The sequence below is a fragment of the Seriola aureovittata genome, chromosome 20 (genome assembly GCF_021018895.1).
Source record: "Seriola aureovittata isolate HTS-2021-v1 ecotype China chromosome 20, ASM2101889v1, whole genome shotgun sequence".
Taxonomy (NCBI): domain Eukaryota; kingdom Metazoa; phylum Chordata; class Actinopteri; order Carangiformes; family Carangidae; genus Seriola; species Seriola aureovittata.
Window position 1 is genome coordinate 9517453 of NC_079383.1, and position 26448 is coordinate 9543900.

The 26448-nt window shown below is 41.4% G+C and overlaps 2 protein-coding genes across 12 annotated transcripts in view; one reads left to right on the plus strand and one right to left on the minus strand.

Annotated features, from left to right (window-relative positions):
• mak (male germ cell-associated kinase) lies at nucleotides 1-18351 on the minus strand. Of its 11 annotated transcripts, XM_056364440.1 has the most exons (18): nucleotides 18223-18351; nucleotides 16466-16600; nucleotides 14393-14597; nucleotides 14176-14313; nucleotides 12859-12913; nucleotides 12223-12344; nucleotides 11562-11641; nucleotides 10072-10204; nucleotides 9706-9877; nucleotides 6993-7160; nucleotides 5656-5919; nucleotides 5193-5401; nucleotides 4383-4522; nucleotides 3348-3494; nucleotides 2479-2577; nucleotides 1667-1786; nucleotides 1027-1122; nucleotides 1-822 (listed from the first exon to the last, which is right to left on the minus strand). In XM_056364440.1, the coding sequence occupies exons 4-18, from the start codon at nucleotides 14274-14276 to the stop codon at nucleotides 665-667; spliced, it is 2064 nt and encodes a 687-aa protein (XP_056220415.1). In that variant the 5' UTR covers nucleotides 14277-14313; nucleotides 14393-14597; nucleotides 16466-16600; nucleotides 18223-18351; the 3' UTR covers nucleotides 1-664. The 11 variants fall into 11 exon arrangements, with proteins under 11 accessions (XP_056220415.1, XP_056220418.1, XP_056220420.1 ...); XM_056364443.1 differs by having other exon boundaries at nucleotides 14176-14551; XM_056364445.1 differs by lacking the exon at nucleotides 2479-2577 and having other exon boundaries at nucleotides 14176-14597.
• plcxd2 (phosphatidylinositol-specific phospholipase C, X domain containing 2) overlaps nucleotides 18282-26448 on the plus strand; it is a 15137-nt gene continuing 6970 nt past the window's right edge. Inside the window, exons 1-6 of the mRNA XM_056364452.1 lie at nucleotides 18282-18420; nucleotides 18837-18973; nucleotides 19134-19253; nucleotides 19996-20049; nucleotides 20166-20321; nucleotides 23067-23177. Coding sequence (XP_056220427.1) covers nucleotides 18318-18420; nucleotides 18837-18973; nucleotides 19134-19253; nucleotides 19996-20049; nucleotides 20166-20321; nucleotides 23067-23177 — 681 coding nt within the window. The 5' untranslated portion in view covers nucleotides 18282-18317. The remainder of the gene's footprint in view (nucleotides 18421-18836; nucleotides 18974-19133; nucleotides 19254-19995; nucleotides 20050-20165; nucleotides 20322-23066; nucleotides 23178-26448) is intronic.

The window sequence follows — 26448 nt, forward strand, 5'->3', positions numbered from 1 at the left end:
TGAAATTCAATATTTATTTGTATAAAACTTTTACAAAATGTTCAGTTTATGCATTGTATAACACAAAGATATTTGCAGTTGCTTTACAATATTCAGAGAGAGTTGATGTAATCCTTCCTGTAGCCATTACATTGAAGATGTTTGTATCAGTCACCTACACTATGGTGGAAGAAAGCAGAGAGAATGCAGCAGAGCGGGAACAGCTGATAAAAGGCTGTTATTGTTTTGCGAATGGGTAGTGAAACAATATTTGACAATAAAACTAAACTAGAGTTTAAAAAAGAAGCTATGCTACATTTAAATTCTACTCAGAGTATTCAAGCAGTATAACACTAACAGTAGAATTGGCTCACACGGCATCCTTCTGGAATACAGTGGGATTGTCTTGCAGACAGTGTTGGTTTAGCATCATGGCATCCTTAATCTCCAAACAGAGATTCCATGCACATGTAAAGGTGGTCTTACATGCATAAACATTATGAGAAATGTCTCAGTATAAATGTGTAGTCGATGTAGTTTGTCTCAGGAAAAATACAGCATTAATATATTTCCTCCAGATTTGAGTTTAAATGTGGTCTGCTCAGGATTAATTTTTCCAGCCAAAGTTGTGTATCTATGAGAACCGTGCCCAACAAGCAGAAGTTGTTGGACCTTTTTCCCTGAACTATCGATTTCCACCATACTTGGATGTCCAGTCCACCCTGCCGTGGACGGGCTGTACGGTGGGAGCTCTGGTCAGGAGATTCCCAGAGGCTTTCCCCAGAGCCGAGTAGCTCCCCTTCATCTGAGTCCCGTCTCTCCTCCTCTTCCAGCCTTCGTAATCTGGAGGAACATGCCAGTTGGTCAGTTTGTCTGTCACCAATATGTACAGTATACCAGGTCTGTCTTCGTTCATATATTCAATGCAATATATTCAATAGTAAACAATGAAGGACAGCTTTTTTTCAATTCTAAAATGTCAACAATGATTAAAGCTAAGACCATAAAATAACAACACAAAAAACCTACATGAGACAATTAAAATACCTTCATTGGTTTCACTCAAAGATGAGTTGGATATGGGCTTGGGCTTTGCAGCTTTTGGTTTGTCTTTTTTATTATCAGGAGAAGAAGAAAGATTGACTGAAAGAGTTAAGAAAGAGGAGAAAGTAGTAACAGTGAATGAAAATGTAAATACTGCAATTGAGAAAGTGGAAAATGAATACAGAAAAGGCACAATGGTCAAGAACAGGACAATCATGCAGGGAGCAGCTATGTTTACAGACTACAGAAAGTATTCTCTTAAGAGTACGATTTGAGTGGGGCATCGTGTGGCGAAGTGGTCTAAGCAGGCGCCCATGTGCAGAGGCTGCAGTCCTCGCTGCAGTTGGCCCCGCTTCAAGTCCCGCATCGGACGGCCCTTACTGCATGTCATTCCCCCTCTCTCTGCCTCCCCATTTCCTGTCTCTCTCTACTATCCTGTCCAATAAAGGCACAAAAGCCCAAAAATATATACTAAAAAAAAAAAAAGAAAAAAGAGTAAGAATTGAGGAGCAGTGCAACCTTTTGTTTCAGATAGGAGGGAAATTGTATTGACTTTAGCCAGATAACTGAAAATTCAAGCTGCTCTGAGATAATGTATCTAGAATCATTTTGTTGGCTTTTCATAAATGAATTAATTCCTTACTTGTGTGCTGCCCAGCCAAAGGAGCAAGCTGGATCCTCTGCCCCACTGAGCCCACCTCTTTCTTTTGGAATGATGGGATGTAACCACCAGAGAGGTTGTACTTGGTGCTTACAAAGTTCCCTAAAAAAGAAGAATGACATAGCGCATGGGTCTGTATTTTTTTGGGTATTTTTTTGTGACACCCTTCTGGTACCTACCAAGGATGGGCTTCCAGTCAACTTAACATAAGTTAAAATAATGTGTATCATTGAAAAACACAAAAACATACAAATGAAAATCTAATAAAATAGGTCTCACACACACTGATATTGTTAATAATTTGTGAGATTGTGTGTAGTAGTAGCTACTGCATATGCAAAAACTACAAAGGACCCAAACAGATGAATAAGGCCAAGTGATTCAAGGCATTCAACTTCTCATGTGACTACATCAATGTGATTCACCAGCAGTCACAGATGGTGAAGGTGTTGTGGTTGTAGTGCAATGTACCATCTATTTAGCAACTGGAGTTCTTAGTTCTCAGGTTAAACTGTGTATTTACAACCTTGTCTCCTGCAGAGCCTTTAGCAGACGGCTCTTTTCACATGTTAAGTCGATGGCTGAATACCTGAAGCTCGTTGCATCAGCCGCCATGCTGGTTGTTAGTTTATCTCATTTTAGCCTCATATCTATTCTTACAACAGCTAACAAGTTTTTTACACAAAAGAGATTTCAGGAGGCCTCAAGAGGTATCAGATATCTAAATTTATACCATTGCTTTCATGTGTAAAACACAGCAAAACAGTTCACATGGAGTGATTTCAATTAAGTACCTTTGGAGAGATCAATTTTCTCCAGTATTCTTTCTTTAACAACAGTTTTCTCTGGTGGGTTATCCACAGACTTAGAGGTATTCTCTTCTACTCTCACAGCTAAAAAGTTGAATCAGAGCATGCAATCAGAGAAAAAGAAGGAGAAAAAAAATAGAATTGGATGAGAAGACAAGAAAACAAATATCAGGTTAGCACAAATGAAGTTGCATCTTGGCTAAATATTTCTTGATGAATGAAAAACTATATTCATGAGTAAGAGGTGAGTAGAATCAAAACAAACATTGGGGTGTGTGTGTGCGTGTGTAAATGACGTGGGATGGGACAAATGAGCAGGGGGTGCAGTTGAGGAACATTTAAACACTTGATCTTATACTGACAGTCTTAATCTCATGAATAAGCCATAGGGAGGGAGAGACAAGGTGAAAGAAAGACACAGAAGCAGAAAGGGAAGCAGGGAGCACAGCGGGGAGCCATATTGTGTGTCTGTCTACATGACAAATGATCTTTAGAGGTCTCCCATCTCTAAATTCGCAGACACTTAGGCTAACTCCTAACACTGCTCAGGAGACATTAGCTGCATCATTATCATTTAGAGCTTTTGTGTTGCAAAGAAGACAGCCTCCTGTTATGTAACAGTAGATGACACTGACAGTTGCCAGGTTTACACAAGTCGCCATGTAGTCATTATTTACATCACTGAAGAACTGGGTTTATTGTAATTTTATTGTCAAACATAATGTGTTAGCTATAGTTATATAGTTATAGATTGTCTTTGATTTCTTTAACATGTTTGTGAACTCCTGAAACTCAAGACCCCTCCACTGCACACTCCATCAAACACCTCTACATTAGATATCAGCAGTGCTTACCAGCATTAGTTCTGGTGACAGATAATCCTCCACCAATAGGAGCAAGTGGTTTGTTTACAGTGTTTGAGGAGTTCTCCCACAGATCCCGCAGCGTCATACCACTCAGCTCCTTACCTCCAGAGGACGTCTGATTTTTTCCAATTAACCCTTAAAGCAACAGAAATAATGTGATGAAAAAAATCAAGGGTACAAATACTAAAACTGCCTTGCTGTGCCTAATGAAACAGATTGACTCTTTTGACCCCATGTAAATGCAACAACGCTTCATTGTTTTTACTTGATATGAGGATGATGTGTAGGGTGTGTGGTAATTCACTAAGATAAATCTCAAAATAGCAGCAAGGGCCTTCATCACACAATTAGAGAGCATCTGAGTGAAAGAACAGCTGGTGAGCCGTTCAAAGAATTAAAAAATTACCACCTCATGGTTGTATGGCTCCGCCAACCAGCCAAATTACAAGGAGTATAGTCACAATCTCTCCTGGCCATTATTCAATGCTGTAACTCAGGTAGAAGTATTTTTGCAGATTATGATGTCACAGTGACATTGAGTTTGGAGCATTTGGATATAAAATGTCATTAGTTCATCATCATTCATCATTTTATCCTATCAGACATTTGAATTAAAGTGTGTCATAATTAGTGTATGAATTCATGTGTTGTGTTTTCATGTCCAAGTGAATGTTTGTGCCAGACGTAATGAAATTCTCTCCCTATCTTGATATATCACACTCACAAGAATGTGAGGTGACCTTGACTTTGAAGTTTGACCACCAAAATCTAATCTAAGTCCAACTTTGAATCCAAGTAAAAGTTTGTGCTAAATTAGACGAAATTCCCTTGAGGCGTTACTCAGATATCTCGTTCATGAGAATGGGACGGACAGACATATAACCCAAAAACATAATGCCTCTGGCCCTGGCTGCATCCAGCATGGAGGCATAAAAACAAGCCTTATAAATACATTTTTTTGCCATAAAACAAAATTGCTGTTATTTGATAAAAATGACTTGATTGGCTTGCATGTTGTCTTACCAGGCAAGTACCGTGACTGGCTGAGATAGTGCTGCCGCGCAGCAGATCCTGGAAGATTTTGGTCTATCTGGCCCGTCTTAACATTGTTGGGTAGCTTGGTGACTGTGCTGAAGGTATACAAAGGTTTCTGCTCCTTGGGCCTGAAAACAGAAACCAGACACTTAAAGGTCTGCGTCCAAAAAGGACCTTGTTTTTTTTAAATCACAAATCACAATAAGTCTTGAATGCGAGTCTTACTCCTATCTGTGTAATGGGTTTAAAATGTATTAAATAATTTAGATAGGGCCAAAAATATTGCATATACATATAGTAAACTTTTATATGATAATTATATGATAATGATAGAATGCTTCAAAATCAGATAAACAATTAACAATTCAAATAATGCATGATGCATGAAACAGATAAATCTAACAATGTGAAACTGCCAATCCAGTTTTGTTAAAGGAAAATGTGTAGGATCTGGTGGCACCAACTGAATACCACTCCCCTCACCCCTCCCTTTAAAAGCATATAGGAGAACCTTCGGTGGCCCTCAGGTAGCATTAAACATGAAAGGCCCGCTGCAGAACCAGTGTTTGGCTCGCCCATTCTGGGCTACTGTAGAAACATGCAGTTGCAACATGACATGCTCTGAAGAGGACCCGCTGCCTATGTAGATATGAAGGGCTCATTCTAAGCTAACGAAAACACAACAATTCTTTGTTTCAGGTCATTAAACACTAATGAAAACATAGATATGAATATTATATTCTATTTCTGGCAATAGCTCCCCCTAAATCCTAAACACTGGTTCTTTACAGCACTTACTGTGAGTGGTGTTCCTTAGGGCTTCTCTCCTCCTCTGCGTCCCCCAGGCTAGGTTTCTTGGAGTTGGAAGCGGTGGGTTCTGAATGGTCGGATTCCTCCCAGCTATCTAAGGTCTTGGCCACTGTCTGGCCCCAGCGACGACGACTGCTCTTCAGTATCCCCATCGAACCGCCACCAACATTGTTCTCGCTGCCCAGCAATGCTGCTTTCTGCACAAGACCACGATACAGTCAATGTCCAGGCAAACTGTCACAATCAGATTCTCCATTTACTGTAACTCTCTGCTACAACTCTTACTCCTTAGAAGAAAATAAATCTAATCTGCAAAGTCAGGGGCCATAGGGATTCTACATATTATTATTCTGGCATATCCTGACTGTATGGATCTGCATAATGTTAGGTCCTTTTATTCTTTCATTTAACATGAAATACAACAGGTCCTGATTTGCACAGAAACACTCACTGCATGGCTGACACCTCCTGGTTTGCTCTCAACTTGGGGCAGGGGGATCTGCTGAAGAGGCTGATGATGATGCTGCAGCTGCTGCTGATGATTTCTCAATGAGGGTGTGGAGGCTTTGGAATCAGAGGAAAACTGCTGGGGATCAGTCCTGGGCCCTGAGAACTGCTTCTGGGCCACTGGCCCGGCTTGGACTTTCTTGACCTCCTGGCTTTGAGGACGAGGCCCCAGTACTTGGCCTACCTGGAAGTACGGGTAACGCAGGGCCTAGCCAGAGAGAAAGGAATACAGATTGCTATTCTGTTATTCCAAATATTCTGTGACGATTGTTATCAAGCTTTTATAAACTCCATAACACAAGAATCAAAGATGTATCGAAATCCTGTACATACAAACAATATGAATCAAACCATTGTGTAATTTTTTAGGCTAAAACCTGCAGGGAGGTTTAATGCACATGCCATCCTGATAGACACAAAACAAATATAATAACTTGAAACCAGGAGCATGTTATAATGACTAATAAGCAGTGCAGTTATTCCATTACTATATAATGTATGTTTACCTTCTACGTTTGACAAGAAGCAAGAAAATGCTAAAATTAGATGTGCACCCTACACCTGGGAGCTTTGTAAGAGGAGAATGGAAAAGCATTGTCAGCTCTGGAAAGGTTTCCTACTCAAGGTCGACATGTTGTTCAACCTTTAAGCCAGCAAAAGAGGTAGTCACAGGGCCAGATCTATGTCTGTGTAAAAGAGGTAGCCGGTATTGCGGGACAGACACTGGTGCTGTTGCGTTATGCAAATGCTGGCATGCTTTCTAAAAATCACACACAGGGGCGACATTATGCTGGCTTTGTTTGACTCAGTGTAAACAAGCAAAGCTGACACAATGGAGGGTTTTCTTAACAGCAACATAGCAGGATCTCAGTTTAATGAGGGACTTATGTAACCATCACGTGTTTAGTATCATATGCATAGTCGCTATACGTGACATGGAGCACACACACACACACACAGGGGTTTTTGCATCTTCATACAGTGGTGAATGCTGCACTGTAATGAAAATTCATTCTGAGGACAGGTATACTATGTTTTAAAAAGATAATTGAAAGTTATCTTCACAAGCACAAGTTTATAAATTATCACGATGGCTGGTTATAAGGAATGATAAGATATAGTGCCTATGCATTTTTTATAAGCTTGACATTGACTGTTACATGTTAATATACTTAAAATATAGAATACTTCCACTCCCAATAAAGGGCATTTACATTGGACAGACATGACAAATAAAGCCTTGACTGTCATATCCAGACTTTGAGGCTCAGTCTTGCCTACCAGTATGGCAGTGGGTCTTTTTTTGGGGTCCCACTGCAGCAGGTCCTTCATCAGGGTGATAGCCTCGTTGCTAGCATTTGGGATCAGCGTCTTTAGGTGGGTCGGCACACACTGTGGGAAGCGAAAGTTCATAGCAGAAGCTAGTTGGTAGCCCTCTGGCCAATCCATCTAATGGGTGAGAAAATCAGATGATTACATATTATTATATTCATTAATCAGATTGAAATAGAGATTGACACAGTATATTTTGTTTTGCCAGTGTTTATAATTCAGACTTGAAAATGTTTTATATTACTTTTTGAAAGTTTTAAAAAGGCACATGTATCATTTGCATGGTTACATGAGCATATGGGACTATAGGCAATAATTTTTTCAATAAAACAAATAACTTATTCTGCACTGTAGAACATTTCAATCAAATGTATTAAATGGTGGGTGGTGTGAAAGTTCATGGACCATATTGCATGTCTAGATTGAATATTTTTGTGTCATTTTGCCCTTTAATAGTACATGACAAACACCTCCTGCGTGTAAATCATGTATAATAATACAGAATTAAAGCTGCAAGCAGTGATGAACTCGCACTCCTGTGCACCTCGGGGGGGGGGGGCTCACAGTGCACCATTTGAAGTGGTCGCACATGACTGCCGTACACCGCGCTCACTGGCCAAGACTTATTGCACAGACCGTGCAGCAGCAGAAAAGGTTTAAAGCATTTTTTATGCATTCTTAATTGTGTGTACTTGGTGGAGCTAGAGACCACGCAATAGGCACACATGAGGGTCTGTGTCATACCTTAGACTGAAAATGTCATGTAAGTTAAATGATTGTCACACAAGAATTAAGTCCCGTTTCCAGTAGGTGGCGCTGTGACTATTAATATTACTATGCAGATGTCTACAATGTGAGACTAAAATACGTCCACCTGGTGATGGCAGAGACCATGCAACAAGCAGGCGTGTGTAAAAGCCCAGCCAGATCAGAGGACATCACACTTCAAAATGTAATGTACTATGGATTCCACACCTTTCAGCGGAAACTCACAATTTTAACAGGTAGGCCTCATCTAGGTGTACAGCATACTGTGACCACTTCTGGAGAAGATTGGGAAAAGTATGTTATGAGTTATAACCACTTCCTTTTTCAAAATTCTGCATATTACCATGAGGTGGCGCTATGAATATTACCAAATATGAGCATGTAGATGTGTTCAGGGTGGGTCTCTTGTCAAACCTATAAGGTTTGGGGGCAGTTTGGAACATGTGTGTTGGAATGAGAGTGAGTTGAATTTTCATGGTGAATTATCGAAATTTCGCAACACCGCAACGGGCGTGTCCTTTGACGAAAACTCAAAAGCTCTTAAGTGTAGCATTGCTCAGTCAGAAGATGAGGATAAACCATCAATGAAATTGGACATTATGTCATGGACATAAAGCCACTTCCTCCACTTCCGCTGCAGGTGGGTCCTCCAACAAAAACGCAAAAGCTTTGCAATTTAACTTCATAAAGGTCTTGAGATGAGAGTCACCGATCATCATGTTGATCAGATGAATTCCCTAGTAGGAGTTCGTTAAAGTACGTGACCCCCAAATTGCAAAAACGGCACCAAAATTGCACATTAACTTTCTGCACAAGACCACGATACAGTCAATGTCCATGCAAACTGTCACAATCGGATTCTCCATTAACTGTTACTCTCTGCTACAACTCTTACTCGTTAGAAGAAAATAAATTTAATCTGCAAAGTCAGGGGCCATAGGGATTCTACATATTATTATTCTGGCATATCCTGACTATATGGATCTGCATAATGTTAGGTCCTTTCATTCTTTTATTTAACATGAAATACAACAGGTCCTGATTAACACAGAAACACTCACTGCCTGTTTGGTTTAGGGTATGGGTCCATGAGAGTTTTTTTGTGAGGCTTGGCATGATGCGTGTGACTACCGATTTTCGTGTATGTATCTGAAACACAGAGCGGGGGCTAAATTTTTAAAAATTACTAGGTGGTGCTATTCAGACATTTTGCCCACGACCATGGGGGAAACCTATAAAATATTGAACTTTACACCAGACCTGACGCATGTGCAAAGTTTCATGAGTTTTTGAGCATGGGAAAGTTCTCAAAAATGTCATTTTCTTTCAGGAATAATATTAAACAAACGAATTACAATAGGGTCCTCGCACCGCACCCCTAGTCAATGCTCGAGGGTCCTCGCACCTCACCGCTCGTCAGTGCTCGGGCCCTAATAATTAATCCAACACCACCTTAACACATCTGTTCAGCACCGACAACTAATTTGATGAAAGAGGCTCTGATGTAATTATGAAACGCATCATAAAAATGTATAACCCTACATTAGACCTCTCTTATACAAAAATAAACCCAGCGCCTCAAAGCACACGCACCCATGACCAATGTACCTGGTCATACCAAAAAAGGCTCTAAAGGATTTCTGCTTTGCAATCAGAGTCAATAGTGATGGATTTGGGGAAAGCCTTTGAAATGAAGTGGCACCCTGTTGAGCATGGAGTATGCTTAAGCTGCTTTACACCACAGAGAGAGGAACACTGCTTCTAGCCTACTTATGCACTTTTTCTGATCAACACATTTACTCTAAATATATATTTATTCCTGTCATTGAGAAAATCATTAATTAAAAACCTGACTAGTCAAGCATTTCCACCTCTCCATTCAGTTTCTTCTCACTTTTTTGACAGTGCCCAGGACTTGGCAGATCTTAAAGATCTCATCCACTTCACTGTTCCCGGGGAAAAGAGGTCTGAGTGTGTAGAGTTCAGCCATAATGCAGCCCACAGCCCACAGGTCAATCGGAGAGCTGTAGGTCGATGACCTGAGCAGGACCTCTGGAGCTCGATACCTTGAAAGAGAAAATACAATACAGTACTTAAATAAACAAAAACTCAAGCTGTATGGCCCAATGACCATAAAAGCATATCACAATGTGAATTTTACAAGGATGAAGCTCTCTTGCTTGCTCTAACACACTGTAATTGAAGCATAGGCATTCCTTTTCATTTTTGATGGCTATTGATGTCTAGAAACTCCTCTCACCATCTGGTTGATACGTAATCTGTGTAAGGAGGTTTGGAGCGAATCTCTCTGGCCAGTCCAAAGTCTGCTATTTTGACCAGTTCTGGACCCATGCACAGCAGATTCTCTGGCTTCATGTCTCGATGAAAGAAACCTGTACAATAGTTAATATCAAGCTTTTAGTCATTGAACTCAAATTGCAATAATACACAATTACTGTGCAGTAGCATTTTACATTTAGTGCAAATGCTGTACAAATTTCAGACAGAACTGCACAAAAAACTGAGGAGCCGGTGAATGGGTTTATATTTGCCTTTGCCTGGAACAGCAACAGGTTTGAAGGCCTGTGTATTCACTGCGTAAGTATTTCACAACAACATTTTCATTATTTACAGCCAGGGCCACATTGCTTCTTTAACCTTAGCCTAACCTTAGCCCAGTTATTTTAGATGACAAACCTTGAATGTACAGTACTTCAGCTGTCACACACTGACAGTGCATTTTGGAGGTACACTAGATAATAACTTTATTTGTGATACTTTTAAGAAAAAGATAGTCCAGGTGACATTATAAAAATCTATTTTGCCAATGCAAAATAGTTGCATATGAAGGTGAATTGTAGATCCAAATTCTATTCATGAAGAGACCTGGGAGCTCAATCCCATCATTCTTTTAAGTAAAATTAAAGTAAATTACTCTTGATGAATCAAGTAGACCTCAAGGAGCTACAATATTTGATGTCATAAACAAATATAGTTGTATATTATATCTCTATAAAATACAGTATATCTAACCTAATGCATTACCACACCATAAACAATAAAACAAGCATATTTGCACATGCAATATACACTATTATTGGTCTATCTGAGGTTCACACTGACTTTTTACAATATCAAAACACACCACCCACACTAAAGGCCAAGCTACTTTTTCAACAAGGAATTCAACAGGATAGACAGAGTAAAGCCTCTTACCATGCTTATGTACAAAAGCCAACCCAGATAGCACTTGAAACATGATGTTCCTAATTTCATTCTCTGAGAACATCTTATTCTCTCTAATTGGCAGACCAAAGAGACAGAAAAAGAAAGGAAATAGGGATAAATGATAAATTGAAGAAAAGCAGTTAAAAGCAGTTAAAAGTTAGAGGGAAGAAAAGTTGCATGCACTTCTATTGCATGTGTGGAAGCATGGGTATGTATGGCACATGTTTGTATAAATAAGTTTCAGTAAGATTTTGAAAACTTGCAACCCAACATACAAGGTATCCAAACATTCATTACTTATAGAAATGCAGACCAAAAAGTTACATGAGACAGTTGTGGAGGGTTCACAAACTACAAGATTCTGATCAATTAACCACCACTTTGCTGATTCAGGATTTTGGTTGAAATATTCCAAATGTCATAGGTTTAAAGTTCTCACATTATTTTGACTCTTGTTGAATCTTGCATTATGCAACCACTCTCATGCATTTGTAAGCCATGAAGAGAACACGGTACACCTACCATGTTTGTGAATAAAGGACAGGCCTTGTAATATCTGAAAGCTTATGTTTCTTATCACTGACTCAGGGAACAACTTTTTTCTGTAAACATAAAAATTGATAGAATCCTCATGAACTTGCTAGTGGAAGCATCATTACATAAACAGCATACTGTTTATATTCTACTCTGGAAAATTATGCTAAAAAATAAAGCATACATGAAAAGAAAAAAAAAGAAAAAAAAAAACAAATTTAACTACTAAACTAATGAGCTGTAAAACATCAGCAGCTTCAATGATTGGTCTGCTTTTTGCTTTTCCCAGACAACAAATCCAGGTGTATACATGCAGAATGCACACCTGGGGTTTCCAAACTAGCAAAAAACACAAGGGCCTCTCCCAGAGAAGGTGTTAGTCTGCTGGCAGCACTGTACAAGGGGAAGCCTTGTAAGTGCAAACTTTTGAGAGCATAATGTGGTATCAGATATATAAAATAGTTAACTGAAACCATTGAATCCTATCCTTTTCAGTGTGTGCTTTTGTTGGCAAATTGGCCACGTCAGGCCTGTGACCCAATGGGAAAGCTCCTGGCCAGATACTGACAAATGGAAACTATGTGCTGTGGTAATGATATAAATGTAGACCACTGTGTTGCATCAAAAAGTGCGATATTTCACTTCTTACCTGTCCTTCATAAGCTGGTAGAGGTTCTCCTTCATGTACTCAAAGACAAAGTAGAGGTGATCGTTCTCTCTGATGACCTCCTTCAGCTTCACCACATTCGCATGGTTCAGCTTCTTCAGTGACTGGTGTGACACAGGTAAGAAAGACAGTGCTCATGTAATGTAATAACAGGTTTATGTACATTTAATGACAAGTTTATAACAGAGATATTGCACAGCTTTGTTCTGTAATGGCATTCCATGTTAACAAATTGCAAAGAGAGACAAATTGCCAGAGAGCAGGAATACTGTCAAACAGCTGAGAGTAATGTAGTAACTGATACTGTAGTTATGTATAAGCTTCAGGTGGTAAAGGTAAAATGAAGAGACAAATTTTACTAATGTGTACAAAATGAATTATCCTTCTTGATCCTTTTTTGAGAGTTTGACATTTAGATTGTAAAAATTTTAATGACTATACACAAAATAAGTTTTTTGGACAACTGTGACTGGCAATAGTGTTCAAAGAGTTGTTGTGCATTATTGCTGCATCCCACAGCAACAAATTTTCACCCTATGGCTCTCACTGTTGCCAGGCACTGGGAGTGCTGTTTTTTCAAGCTGTTCCACAACCTACTCAAAGCATCACCATCCTTACCTTCACTTCTCTGAGGTTCATACATTCTTCCCATGAATAAAACTTCCTCTTCATCCTATGAAACACAAAGACAGCCATTAAAGGAAAAGCTACATCAACTGTTTATATGTTCAAAGAAAAAGAAGATATGATGATGCAGTTTGTTACATCTAATGCATGGGCTGTCACTATCTTTGCAAAATTCTTTTGTGTGTCTACATCAATAATTCAGTTCTTTTGAGGTGTCTCTACGGATCATTTCATTTCATGAGCAAACCTGCAAGTTATATATTGTAAAGTGAAACAAATTGATATTCTAAACTTCACCATCGTTTTTTGACACAGTTGACACAATGATGCCTTAAGTTGTCAGTCTTATCACAGTTTGCATTGCTATGTTCATTAAAAGTACCCAGCCGGTATATGGGGAAATCTTTACCATAGCCTATCTACCCTGATCAGCGTTACCTCCCTGTGGAATTATGTAAGAGTTACAGAATGTGCACATATCTTTTTCTACTCTCTGGGTGCCCGCCAGTTTCGTTCGTTCGTTCCACTATGTCAGCAACCTGACACACACCCTCTACTTTCACTCCTTTTCACCGTCACCACATGTATTGTCTTGCACAGAAACCAAATGATCAACCAGTGGACACATCTCCCCGGTTTCTCATCTATTATTGAACACTGCTGCCATGCTGCTGAAACAAAGGCATGGAAGCTAGTTTGTTTGCCTTGGTGATGGCAGGAAACCAGTAGTTCACAGTCCTAAACATCACTTTGAATTTCTTTAGTATGATATTTATCCAAGGCAAAGTATAATTCATTAAGTAAGCTCAAGTTTTTGAATATTTATCATACCTGCCTTATAAAACTGTTTAGTTAGGTAATAAATATTAAATACACATTAGTATAAAAAGGCTGAGACAAAATTAACCTACATTTAAAATATAGTGCAGAATCACTTCTCTAAGTGTATATATGGAAACTTAAATAAAGACATAATACACTCTCTGTAGGTGAGTTTGGAAATTCAAACATCACATTTTTCCATTCATCACTATATATATTGTGAAGACATTCTGGGGGTGACTGTTGATGCTTTTTATGCAATATTTAATATAAATTAAGGGTACACAATATGGACAAAATTAGTAACAAGCTTGTTCATATACACATGACTTTTAATAGGTTGACTGAATTTTATCACTATAATGTAAAGCAGCCTTTAAAACTGAAGAAAGACACTTTAACTATATCACAATATTCAAAATGACAATAGAGACAATATTTAAATCTTAAAGTAAAAGAAATGTTTTTAATGATCATCATCCTCACCTCTTTATAGCCACCAGTTCTCCAGACTCATTGCTTCTCCCCATCAGCACACTGCCATAGGTACCATCACCGAGCTGCTTCAGGGTGGTGTAGCGATTCATTATCTCTTAAGATGGTTTCATCAGCTTTTTGATTTTCCTAATTTGTGAAACAAGTTGTGGAAACACACTTCTGATTCATTCATCAAAATGTATTTCAAATTTCCTGTTCTATTCACCTTGACAAATGTTTGTTTCACCAGCCTCTTCTCAAGAACAGTTCAACTGTTCTTTCCTAGGGCAATTTTCATCTGGCCAATATGTCCCAGTGTTTAACCTATTCTTGAAAGTCAAAACTCATCTTGCAGAAACTGATCCATTGTTGTAAAGGGCCGATCCTGTTGATGTAGATCAGTCAACAGTCAAAACTGCACCTTTGCAAGCCTTTGCAGTGACAGGAAAGAAAAAAACATCATCAGCAACGGACGCAATCATTTTAACTACAAATACACAAAATCACACAAAAAATACAAGGTATTTGTCTTACCCCTGAAAACAGGATTCTTATGTGATCTGAGGGCAAAGACAAGCTAGAACCACTTCTTGTTTTTTCCTTGATGAGGAGTAGTAGGTGCATGTTACACTAGTAGGAGGCTCCAACATAACTACCCAAGGGAGATGACATAGGCAGCCCTGGTCAGATTAGGCCAACAGGGATGTAAATAGGTTGTTACATCACTGTCATGCTTACCGACATCCACTACCTTCCCCAAGCACCCCTGCCTGGCAAGAGGATTTGATTGACGCCACAGGCAACTCTGATCTCACTGTTGGATTGTATATTCAGCCATATAAATCTCTATGAGGATTCTTTAAATTTCAGAGAAGCAATAACAAGCAAATAAGGGAACACCCTTAAAAATAAATCTATAGACTACAGCTTTTAGATATGGTGTTGCATACATCCCATTCTTATAGTACATGCAGAATTACATAAATAAAATCAATGCAAAGTGTTCTCAAATTTATTCCACAAAACAATAGTTGCATTGGCCATTTCAACTACCCTCCAGGTATAAACCCATTAATTGTGATTGTGAGTTGTGCACTATTGAATAACATTTTCTGGTGATGAAATATTATAAAAGTGAGACTGTGACCAAAAGAGAAAAACTCTTCCTTTCTTCATCGACTCACGTAAAGTTTCTCTAGAGCAAGCCAGTTGACACAGGTGGAGCTGGTTAAACAACAATTGTCAAGTGTGCAGCTGCAGGGCTTGACTGAAAAACTGCATGTATATTCAGACGGGTGAGGAGATGCCAAGGAAAACCAGGCATTTTTTTTTAATAAAGAAAGGTTAATGGATATATTGGTTTCAAATAATAATGAAATGCATACCAAAATGTTAAGCAATATAAGCCTAATGCCTTTGAGTATTATGGTGTAAGGATTTGAATTCCATCTGTGAGCTATTTTCATGAAACTTTAGTAAAGGCTGGTAAGCAAGTAGAACCTGTCTGCTTGAGTTCTGACCTGCTGTATTTAGGATAAAGGAAATACAGTTGCAGGTGAATCAAGGGCAGCTAAACAAAATGAGATTAGTGTTTATTTCATTGGATGGGGCCAGGAACTCCCATCAAAAGAGAATGTCCAAACTGGATTTACCTCTATGACTCCTGATAATCATCTATTGGGTGAATTTAATTAAGATTAGAAATTTAGTTGTCATTTTTGCAGACTGCATATAGACTTCTCAATTCATCTTTTTTTCCACTGCAAATGTTATGTTTCTAAAAAAAAAAAAACCTTTTTGATATCCAAGTCTCACTCAGATAATAATTATAAGACAAGGAGAGAGGCCGGCCAGGGGGACTGCTGGTCTGCACTCAGCCTTCACATATGGCAACCTGCTGTGGGGGGATTTGAAGGGAATTAAGATTTGCCCAGGCAACATGACATTAGGAAGCTGTTCAAGGTCAGTTATATTGAAAACAAACGTTGACGCTAACCTGACAGTGGAAAAGAAACAGTTACATTTGATCATGTGAAATGTCTTGGTAAAGAAAATGTGCCCTTTGCTTTCCATAACTCCACTGACATAGCCTACACATCCCACTTAACCACAGCAACCCATAAAACAAAAACATTATATTCTGATTGATCAAATACTGTAAAATAAGCTGTGTAAAAGTAAAAAAAAAACCACACAGTTGACATTTTTTGTCAATATCTCAGCTTTGACAGTTCAGTTCCTCAACCACTTCGTACCGGCCTTTCGCCCCTTTTCTTCTTTCTTTCAGTTTTAAACTCACCATTTAAGGGTGTAGTTCTTTGTCTCGGCCGTTGTCTGTGCCTGCTGATAACACCAGCTTTCTTCAGATAAAATTCTCGTAGTGTTTAATCCTCGCTCTTACCATAAGGAGCGTGTGTGCGCGCGTGACTGCTCCCTATGGAAACGTACACACAAACGCTTTTTTAAGCTGCCAGGTGACAAGTAGCGCATCCATGCGGGGGCAATGTATTGTGGGACTTGTTGTCCTTGGGATCGGTGATCGATACTGCGGAAGTGTATCGATAAATATTTATAAAATATTTATCAGCCCATTTCAGACTCAAAGTGACAAAGATGAATAGCTACTTCCAAACACACAGCTGGTCAAACTGAAATATTTCTCCCGAATTTTCCAGCACTCACAACACTAATGTTTGGGATGTCTGAGACAGTGGCAGAGTTTGAGCTCTTCATCCTACCACCTGAGACAGTAGTTCACGTGTTATACCAAAAGATGGAGCTGTAGTGTTACGGTTTACTACCTCTGGTATTTCAAGTACTACACCAATACCTCGAGCTGTAATGTTATGGTTTTTCGTCTGTGGTAGTTCAAGTGCTGTACCAATGGATGGTGCTGTAGTGTTATGGTTGTTCGGCCAATGAACAACTGAGAACACACAATTACAAGTTGTTGTCGGCGCACATGTTTTGATGTAGAGTCAGAGTCATGTCATGTAAATCGGCTCGGCAGTCACAAATATCTTGACAAATAAGAGCTGACTAATGCTTTATAGGCGTTCACAAACCTCCCAGAGAAAAAGCCGGGAAAAGGTTAAGCGCCGCTTTTTACCTGATGTGGGGCGATTATTCAGACGCACATTAGCAAACCCAACCAGTTGACCCTCATCCATAGTGTCTCCTGTAACAGTAAAATAAATATTGCTTGACAACACTTCCAACAAAGAATAAGTCTCACCTTTATTTAACTTGTCCTATTATGTTTTCGAGTACGGCAGCTCATTCGCACCGTTCTGGTGCATCGAGCACCAATGGACTCGTTACTGCCCCCTACGGCCGGAGGCCCGCTGGTACTTCACTAATCGTGAGAACCATGATTGTGGTGGGCGCTTTATACCCATCGGCCACAAGAGGCAACGATGATCTAATTCCACGCTCGCAAGTAAACGTCAAGCGACGCATAAATGGGATTCATGCTTCATATAAAATATTTTCAAAGATTATTTTCGGTTTAGCAAGAGAAAAGACTTTCAGGATGAGGACAAACTGGTTGGTTTTGCTCATGCACGTCTGGTAAATCGCCCTACAGCCGTTAAAGAGCACTGTACTCACATATTTAACTGGAACGTTCCGGGACCTGGACTGTCCCCTCAGTTCCGAATTGGTCTCCCTATGCAACGTCATTTGCTGACTCTGGACCACAATAATTTACAACAAAGACCAACCTTCCTATCTGTCTCTTTCTGTATGTGCGTGTTTGTGTGTGTCCACGGGGTAGTCTTCGCACACAAATTAGGCAGGTTAAACCAAAAAACAAGAGAAGGGGGATAACAAGTGGGATTTCGCTCTAAGAGGATTATCGCAGTCGTTAACCACCCGCCAGTCTTGTCAACGGATGCTCTGTTTGCCAGTTGGAACACAACGCACCGCGAAGCCATGCTATAGCTTAGCGGAAACCGAGGGAGGAAAACGGGCCACAGTTGAACAGATGCCAAGATAGATGTAGAAAATTAATTAAACTTATTCTGACTTTCCAAGATGACCTATGGTGGATTCTACCTGTTGGGAGCGCACGGGGATCTCTCACTGGGAGTGCGTCTGTACCGGAGAGCGGTTTCCTGAGGGGGGTTGGTTGTTGACAGGCTGTTTCTGACATGAAGACGAGACCCGCGGGGATCGGGAATTTCAATGCTGACTGGATGGGTTCGCTCCCCTCCAAGCTCAGTGCCATGCCACTAAAACACATCGCTGTGCCAGGTGAGCCTGCCGTGCGTTAAGATGCCACCACTGTATGGATAGCCTAAATTTTTGAAGGACTGCACAACAATCGCATCTTGTGCTTTCCGTCAAAATGTTAGTGTGTGTGTGTGTGTGTGTGTGTGTGTGTGTGTGTGTGCGCGTGTGTGTGTGTGTGTTTCTCCCATGCAGCTTTAGTTCCATCTTGATAATTTCATGTGTATGCTGCCTTATCTTACATCGTTTTCTTTCTTGCATGTCCTGGCCTGCTGTCTTTTGTTCTCTCATACTTCACATTCACCTTTTTCAGTTCCCCTCAACATCTGTAACTACATCTTTGTTATTTGCCCTTCTAACATCCCTTGTGCATAGCCTATTTATTTGTCATTTCCCTTTCCTGTTTTTATTTTCTATCCCCATCATCATCTTTTTTCTAGGGTCCCATGATTCTTTCACCTACTGGGTAGATGTGCATGCTCCTGTGGGCCCTGATCAGAAGGCTTATGTCAAATATCTGGCCACTGTCTTCAGTGTCTTAGCCAAGAAAGTCATGGTGAAGTGGTCCATGACACAGGTACAGATCTGAAATTAGTGATTAGACCAGCTGCTTGTAGATGATTTATAAGAAGACATATTTTGGGCAACTTTTGAAAGTGTGTGTTTTGCAGTGCAGCAGGTGTGTTGGGTTTTGCAGCCAGTTGTAATGTATAATGTGACCTGATCTGTGTTCCTAGAACCTGACTTTTAAGGAGCAGCTGGATGCAGGAATTCGTTACTTTGATCTCAGGGTCTCCTCCAAACCAGGCGAATCTGGAAAGGAGATTTACTTCATCCATGGCCTCTTTGGACACAAGGTGAGCATAGGAAATACAGACATACTACGATAGTCTCCCTATCCTTTTGTATAGTCTTTTACAATTCATTGTCATAGTTCTCTTTTTGAACTGTCACAGTCCAGTATTATCCCTCAATGCCGAATGATTTTGTCTTTCTAGATTAGCTTACTCCATCCCAGAAATGACCAAAATTACATCTGAATATAGATTCAAATATTTCAGCTAGTCTAAATGTTTTTTTTGTCTCATGAGTGAGCAGTAAATGTTTTGTTCTAGCACTGTGTTCTGTTTCCAGCTGTTGTTGTTAGTAGTAGGATGGAGATGGCCTTGTACAGGGATCAAAGGCTGTGTATTTAGTTGTAAACATCCCTCCTCTGACATGGGTCACTCTGACACATGCCTGTCTGCTTTATGACACAGTGTTTTGCTACAAATAGTGCATCATGAGATGGACTTGTGGCTGTAAAACATTAGATACAGGCTTTGTTGATTATAGGGACAACAACTTCATGCACTCTAACAGATTGTAATTACATAGCCAATACAATTGGTCTTTCCCTTGTTTTTCTTTATCCCTTATTTTATACTGCAATATACTGCTTTGTGTTGCAGGACATGACGTATAATGTACTTAAGGGAAACCTTTGGGGATCTAAAATTGTGACCAAAACTCTGTCCCTTTTAATTAGAGTTTGACCAACAAACCTTTTGGTTTGATTTTGAAAATGGCCTCCAACTTTTGTGCTGTTCTGCCCCAAAGGTGAGGGATGGTCTGTTAGAAATCAACTCCTTCCTAGGCAGACACAGGAAAGAGGTAAGAAGGACTTTTGATATTTTTTTTATGCAACATAATAATAAAAACACTGATACATAACTATGAGCGTGGAGAGAGTCTTGGACTGTTAACTGACTAAGTTAATGTGGATTTAGGTGGTGTTTCTGGACTTCAACCATTACTATGCAATGGATGCAGAGCATCATGTTTACCTCATCAACATGCTCCAGGAAGTGTTTGGCAGCAAGCTTTGTAACAACTGTGCAGTGGAGAGCATTACTCTTGACTATCTATGGGAGAAGAAATATCAGGTGAGATCTGGATGCATCAATGAAACTTTCATTGAAAGTTTGCACGTGGATGTACAAGATTACATAAAAACCATCCTGAAACATTTCAAAACAAATATTTTTCTCAACCAGATTTCCCAGTAATAATTTCAGTGCCACTACTGAGAATTTAAAGTAGATTAAAGTAGATTAATCATATCATCAAAATTATTTATATTTGAATTTGCAGATCTTAGTATAGGATAGAAGATCATTATCACCATCATCATCATCTGCAACCTAGGACGGAAGGGGGCTCTCTGTTGACTACAAGCATGTGTGAATGGCTGCATGAAAATACATTGCATGTATATACAGTATGAAGTTTACAGGTGTGTATTGGATGGTCCACTTAACTCCTGTGGTCAGGTAATCCATGAAGCCTGTAACTCTCCAGGACAGGAATTAGTGGTGAGCGTCATCCTATTAACACTTGTTCCACCATCTAACCCGCCTTCCTTCTTTCATTGTATTTAGCATTTATCATGTCTTCACATTCGCTTTCATGTCTCTTTTTGCCTGTCTTCATTTCTCACTTTTTCCTCCACTTAAACCCACCCCCTCTCTTTTTCTACCTCTTACATTTCTCATCATTCCCTTATCTTGTCACACTTTCACACAGTCTTGATTTTATTTCTCCATCTTTTTCTTTTTATGTATACATACATATGTATAGAGATGAGAGGCTCAGCAAGCAACCATGTACACACACATCTTAGCCTGTGTGTGTATGTGGCCTGCTTCCTGTTTTAGGTGCAGATAGTGTGACATTGTGTTTACTTTGTCCTGTTTGTGTAACGGGGTGTGGTAAGACCCAATTGGAGCACAACCAAACAGGTGAATAGCTGGTAATGACTTTTATTAAAGAACCGGCAGAGATATTGCACACAGGTGGGTATAGGGGATAGAGGAAGGGGTCCGGGGCTGGGGATGCCGTGATGCGTTGCAGGTGAGTGGAGCGGGTTGGGGAGGCTCACAAACACAGGGATGAGTTGGTAGGAAGGCAAGGGTACCGTTAAGAAGCAGGCTGGAGACGTAGTCGAGGGTGCAGGAGGATCGGAACCAGGTGTGCAGTCAGCGGGGGAGACGAACCAGGAAGGAGCAGGCAGGCGGGTTCGGAGTCAGACGAAGAATCGGGAAACCAGCAGGGAAGCACTCACGTTGCAATGTCAGAGCTGGAGAATGCCAAACAGCTACAGGGACAGGCAGACAGGGACCAGGAAGCACACAGGCAGAACTTGTGGTCGGGGACAGAGGGCTGAGGCGTTTACTGGGGCAGGGACGAGGCAGGATGGTCAGGGAGAAGCAGAGTCAATACAGGGAAGCCAGTCCGGAGATGAACGCTGGAAAGTCTTGCATAATACTAAAACAATCTGGCAAAGTGCGAGTGAACCGGGGATGAATATATACTGGCTAGATTAGAGATGGAGTGCAGCTGGGGGCAACAAGTGAGGAGAGTGAGGTGTGGCAGAGTGGAGAGTGAGACAGAGGCAGGATGAGTGGAAAACACTGGCTGTGACAGTTTGTCTGTGTCATTTGTCTGCTATCAGTTAAACCTCTGCTCCTATGACCCTAATCTGTGACTGGCTTAGTTGGCAAAGAAAAAAGAAAGAGAGGAGAGCAGGCAGAGAATAGCAATAGAGTAGAGAGATAGATAGATTTGCACAATTACCAGCTGCAGAGTGCAGCCTTCCTCCTTGCTCTGTTTGTCACTGGAAAAGACACTGTAACCCAACCTGCTCTCATATCATCCAACCTGCTCTCATATCGTCTCACTGCTAAATCACTGTAGTAAGGAGTGGTCTTTTTAACAGAATTGTTGCACATTCTGTGTTGTGATATTACAGCAACCGATGCTAACAAAGTTTTCTATTGAGTACATAGTACTGTATAAGAATAATCTATGTTTCCAGTTATACAATACATTTAATTCCAAAGTGACTTCAAAGTGAGGGACAACAGTAAAGGTTAAGTGCAGTAGGAGACCTTGGTGTAAGCATTAAGTGCTACATCAATTCCATAAGTGCAAGGAGATCAGTAAAGAAGGGCACCGAAAGTGCATAATAAGTGCTAGTTAGGGTGTTAGGAGAGGAGGTGCTCTTGGAATATAGAGTCTTCAAAAGATTCTTGAGGATAGAGAGGGACACTCATTGTCACACATTGTCTTGTGTGTAGGGATGGCAATGCCAGATGACATTCCTTGTAGGAATGCAGTTGCAGAGGAGGAGCATAAGCCTGTATGATTGAGTTCAAGAAGATGGGTGCAGACCCAGAAGTCACCCTGAAGACAAGCATTCATGACTTGATTTTGATTTGGGCGGCCATGGGTAGCCAGTGGAGGTAGATGAGTTGCAGAGTGACATGAGCCCTTTTAGGTTGATCGTAGACCAGACGGGCTACCGCATACTGGACCATAATGTGGACAATAGTGTGAAGGTGTGTAGATATGACTGTAAATACTGGGTTATGGATATTCATACAATGAGATTGGTGTAAAGGTTGCAAATATGGACATTTTAGGCTTACAATGTGTGTAGATGCAATGAACTGGCAAAATCATTTTCATCACCTGATTTTCATGACCCAAGTGCTACCTACCAACCTATAGCAGTTTTGGATGTAAAATGTGGGTAGTTTATTCTATGTACTTAAAAGTCAAAGCCTGTCTTTGCTGTCTTTCAAACTTCAGCTTTATATTCAGTGTCGTTCATTCTCTCCTCTCTTCAGGTAATAGTGTTCTACCATCATCCCTCAGCTCAGGGCATCCCTGTAATGTGGCCTGGCAGCAAGATCCCCGCTCCCTGGGCAAACACCACTGAACCCAACAAGCTCATTCAGGTCAGAACATCCACAATCAAACAGTCTATCCCTAATCCTAACCCTTGGGTTGAAAGGCATACCAACATGAAATCCCCCTACACTTTTTAAAAAATGTTCTTCGGGGGAAAATCAATCCAGAAATCTATGGCTTACTATTACTTTGTGAATTCAAGATAAAAAAGATTGTAAATAATTTTTGGGCATAATTTTAACTAAAACGGAGAGTGGGGTCTCCAGGAAATTAGCTGGTTTAGAGCGAGAAGGTACAGATGTGTGTCCCGATTAGTGAACACAGAGACGGACTTCCAGTTCAGTTATGACTGATTTATTCTGCTGCGGTCATCTCCCACGAGGCTTATAAGCAACATAACTTAGCTTACTAGCATCACTAGCATTCCAGCACACTGCCCCACATGGCGCCCAACTCAGCTCAAACACAAAGGGAACAAATATACAGTCTAGTACTTAATCTATAATATAACATTGTCCAACTCACCTTTTGTCATTTACACACAGCAATAAATCGAGGTAATGCAGGTAAAAGACCCCTACTGGCCAGGGAAAACCCTCCAGCAATCAGCAGCCACACGGAGGGGGAAACTAATTAGCTTTCACAACACCGCAACACACACGACAGGTGGTGCATTCAAGGGGCGTCAGTACAGCTCTGGTGCATTCAATTACGTGGGACATTGCAAATCACAATGAAAACAAACTATCAGTGAATGATACATAATGAATGACTGATAACCATGAACAAGCAACAGCATATAACAACATGGGCTTTCTGACACAGCCGCCCCCGACTGTCTGCATGGACAGTCAGAGCCAAGGTAGAAAGACCTCTCAGGTAGGTGGATCCCCGGTTTCATCATCTTCGAACTTAGGGAGCTGGACCAGGCGGGCTACTGGTCTGATGTGTGTCCGATCTTTGACCTTCACGGCAGCAGTCTGGATGCGTCCATCCACTCCAGGGTAAGTATTTGTCACCTTACCAACTGGCCATAAAGCCTGCGGGAGCTCAGGATCAACGATGAGCACCACTTGGTTCGGCGTGAGGTATTTCCCGTCTTTCCACCACTTCTGTCTTTCCTGTCAGCTGGGCAGGTAGTGACTGACAAATCTAGACCAAAAATGGTCGACGAGGACTTGGCTATGCCTCCATCGACGATTTCCAAGGATGTTGTTCTTCAATTCGCTATCCTCTGGCTCTGGATAGGTTAATGGGCTGGTCGGCCAGTGACCCTCGGGGTGAATCAGGAAGTCTGGGCCTTGGTGCCACTGGTGTGGTCGGAACAGCTCTTTCAAGGTCTTGCCCCGCGTGATATCATCAGCGGGGTTGTTTGTGCTATCCACATACCTCCAGTTGCTCACATTGGTAAGGCTCTGAATGTCTGCCACACGTGTACCAATGAAAACCTTGTAGTGGCAAGATTCTGACTTGATCCAGTGAAGAACGGTAGTCGAATTCGACCAGAGGATGACATTTCTGATGGGTAAAGTGAGCTCAGCTTGAAGGACACTGGCTAATTGAGCACCGGTGAGAGCGGCACTCAACTCCAACCGAGGCATGGAGAGCTGCCTCTTTGGCGTCACGCGAGATCTGGCCAGGACAAAGGAGATATGGACTTCATTCTGAGCATCTTCTGTTCGTAAATAAGCAACAGAACCATATGCTCTCTCAGAAGCATCACAGAAGATTTGTAGATCTCTATTTGATGTTGGTGCGTCTGCGGACGCTGGTGTATAACATCTGGGGATTTCCATCTGGATCAGGTCGGGAATCTCCTGTTCCCAGGCAAACCATCTGTCTCGCAGGCACTGTGGCCAGATCGGGTCATCCCAGCCGATTTGCTCCTTCCAAAGATCCTGGACAAGGATCTTGGCTCTGGTTGTGAACGGTACAATGTAGCCTAGTGGATCATACTGACAGGCAAGTACCTTGTACACATTCCTCAATGTGGGTTCAGCTCTCTCCACTGGTCTGTGTCTCTTGTACTTAAGGGAGTCGTGGAGGCAGTCCCAACTTAGTCCAAGTGTTGGCTCCTGAAGGTCCATACTGGATTGAGAAAGCCATAGCTCACTGCTCTCGGATCTGGCATCAGGTGAAAGATGTTCAATGACAGCCGGAACGTTACTGGCCCACTGGCGTATCTCAAAGCCACCGATGTGGAGCAACTGGCGCAGACCATTAACAAGGTCCTTAGCTTCTTCCTCTGAATGGGTGCTGTGGATGCATAGAAGGACTGCTCAACACAATTAACGAGGTCACTGTTGGATTCACCTGTGTCCTGGCACAGCAAGGGCTGTACGTAGTGCCAAATGGCAGAACCTGCCATTCATAAATCCTTGGCTCCTCAGTCTTCTGCATGTCCCGCCAGATGAAGCGCAGAACTGGTTTGTCGGCTGGCAAAAGGCGTAGCTGGTGAAACATACTCTTGATGTCACTGCTCACCGCAACTGGATACAGCCGGAATAGAATGAGGACTCCCAACAGCGATGAACCTAGGGCAGGTCCAGGCAGGAGAAGTTTGTTGAGGGACTTCCCCTTGCACTGGAAAGAGCAATTAAAGACAATCCTGTCCTTGTTGTTATGCCGCACCATATGGGGTGGTATAAACCAGGATTCTGGTGTTGATGCAGCTACCTCAGGTAGCACCACTGCTACATAGCCTATCTTCTCCAACTTCTTGATCTCCTGGCAGTATACCTTGGCACGATCTGGGTCTTTGCCAAGCCTCCGCTAGGTGCTTCCAAGATTCGGCAACACTGCTTCCATAGGAGCCTGAAGGGTTTGTGGAACACTGCCTGAACCAAGGTATCCTTCACACGGGTACCGACCAAACCTATACCTTACCTGACTTAGGGTCCTGGTTACAGATGAAATCCCAGGCGAAGCGAATAGCAGGGAGTTGGCTCGACGAAGCAGCGGTGTAGCATATCTCTGTATGCCATCAACAGTGATCCTGACAGTGGATGTCTCAAGTAGGTTCATGGCTTGCTGATCTTCCTTTGATCTGGTTACCTGCTTCTCACTCATGTAAGGCAGCGTATCAATCTGCCAGAGACGCTCAACGTTCTTGAAGAGCTCGCAGGCCGGTTAGACTGTTGCTGTGAGTAGACACTGCTGCTCAGATGCAGGGACTTGGTCGATACTGGTAGGACCTTGAATGTACCAACCAAGCTTGCTGTGGACTGCAACGGGTCTCCATAGGGGGCCCAACTGCACCGGCTCTATAGGTGTCAGGAGATGCAGCATGTGAGATCCAATGAGCAGCAGAGATCGTGC

Excerpts from the sequence above, each read along its gene's own strand:
- mak (XM_056364443.1), bottom strand. The coding sequence starts at position 14,276 with ATGAATCGCTACACCACCCTGAAGCAGCTCGGTGATGGTACCTATGGC. Across the intron at positions 10,205-11,561 it reads GTCCTTTATTCACAAACATG|GTTTCTTTCATCGAGACATG; the intron begins GTAGGTGTACCG and ends ACTATTGTACAG. Across the intron at positions 3,495-4,382 it reads CCAGTCACGGTACTTGCCTG|GGTTAATTGGAAAAAATCAG; the intron begins GTAAGACAACAT and ends TGTTGCTTTAAG.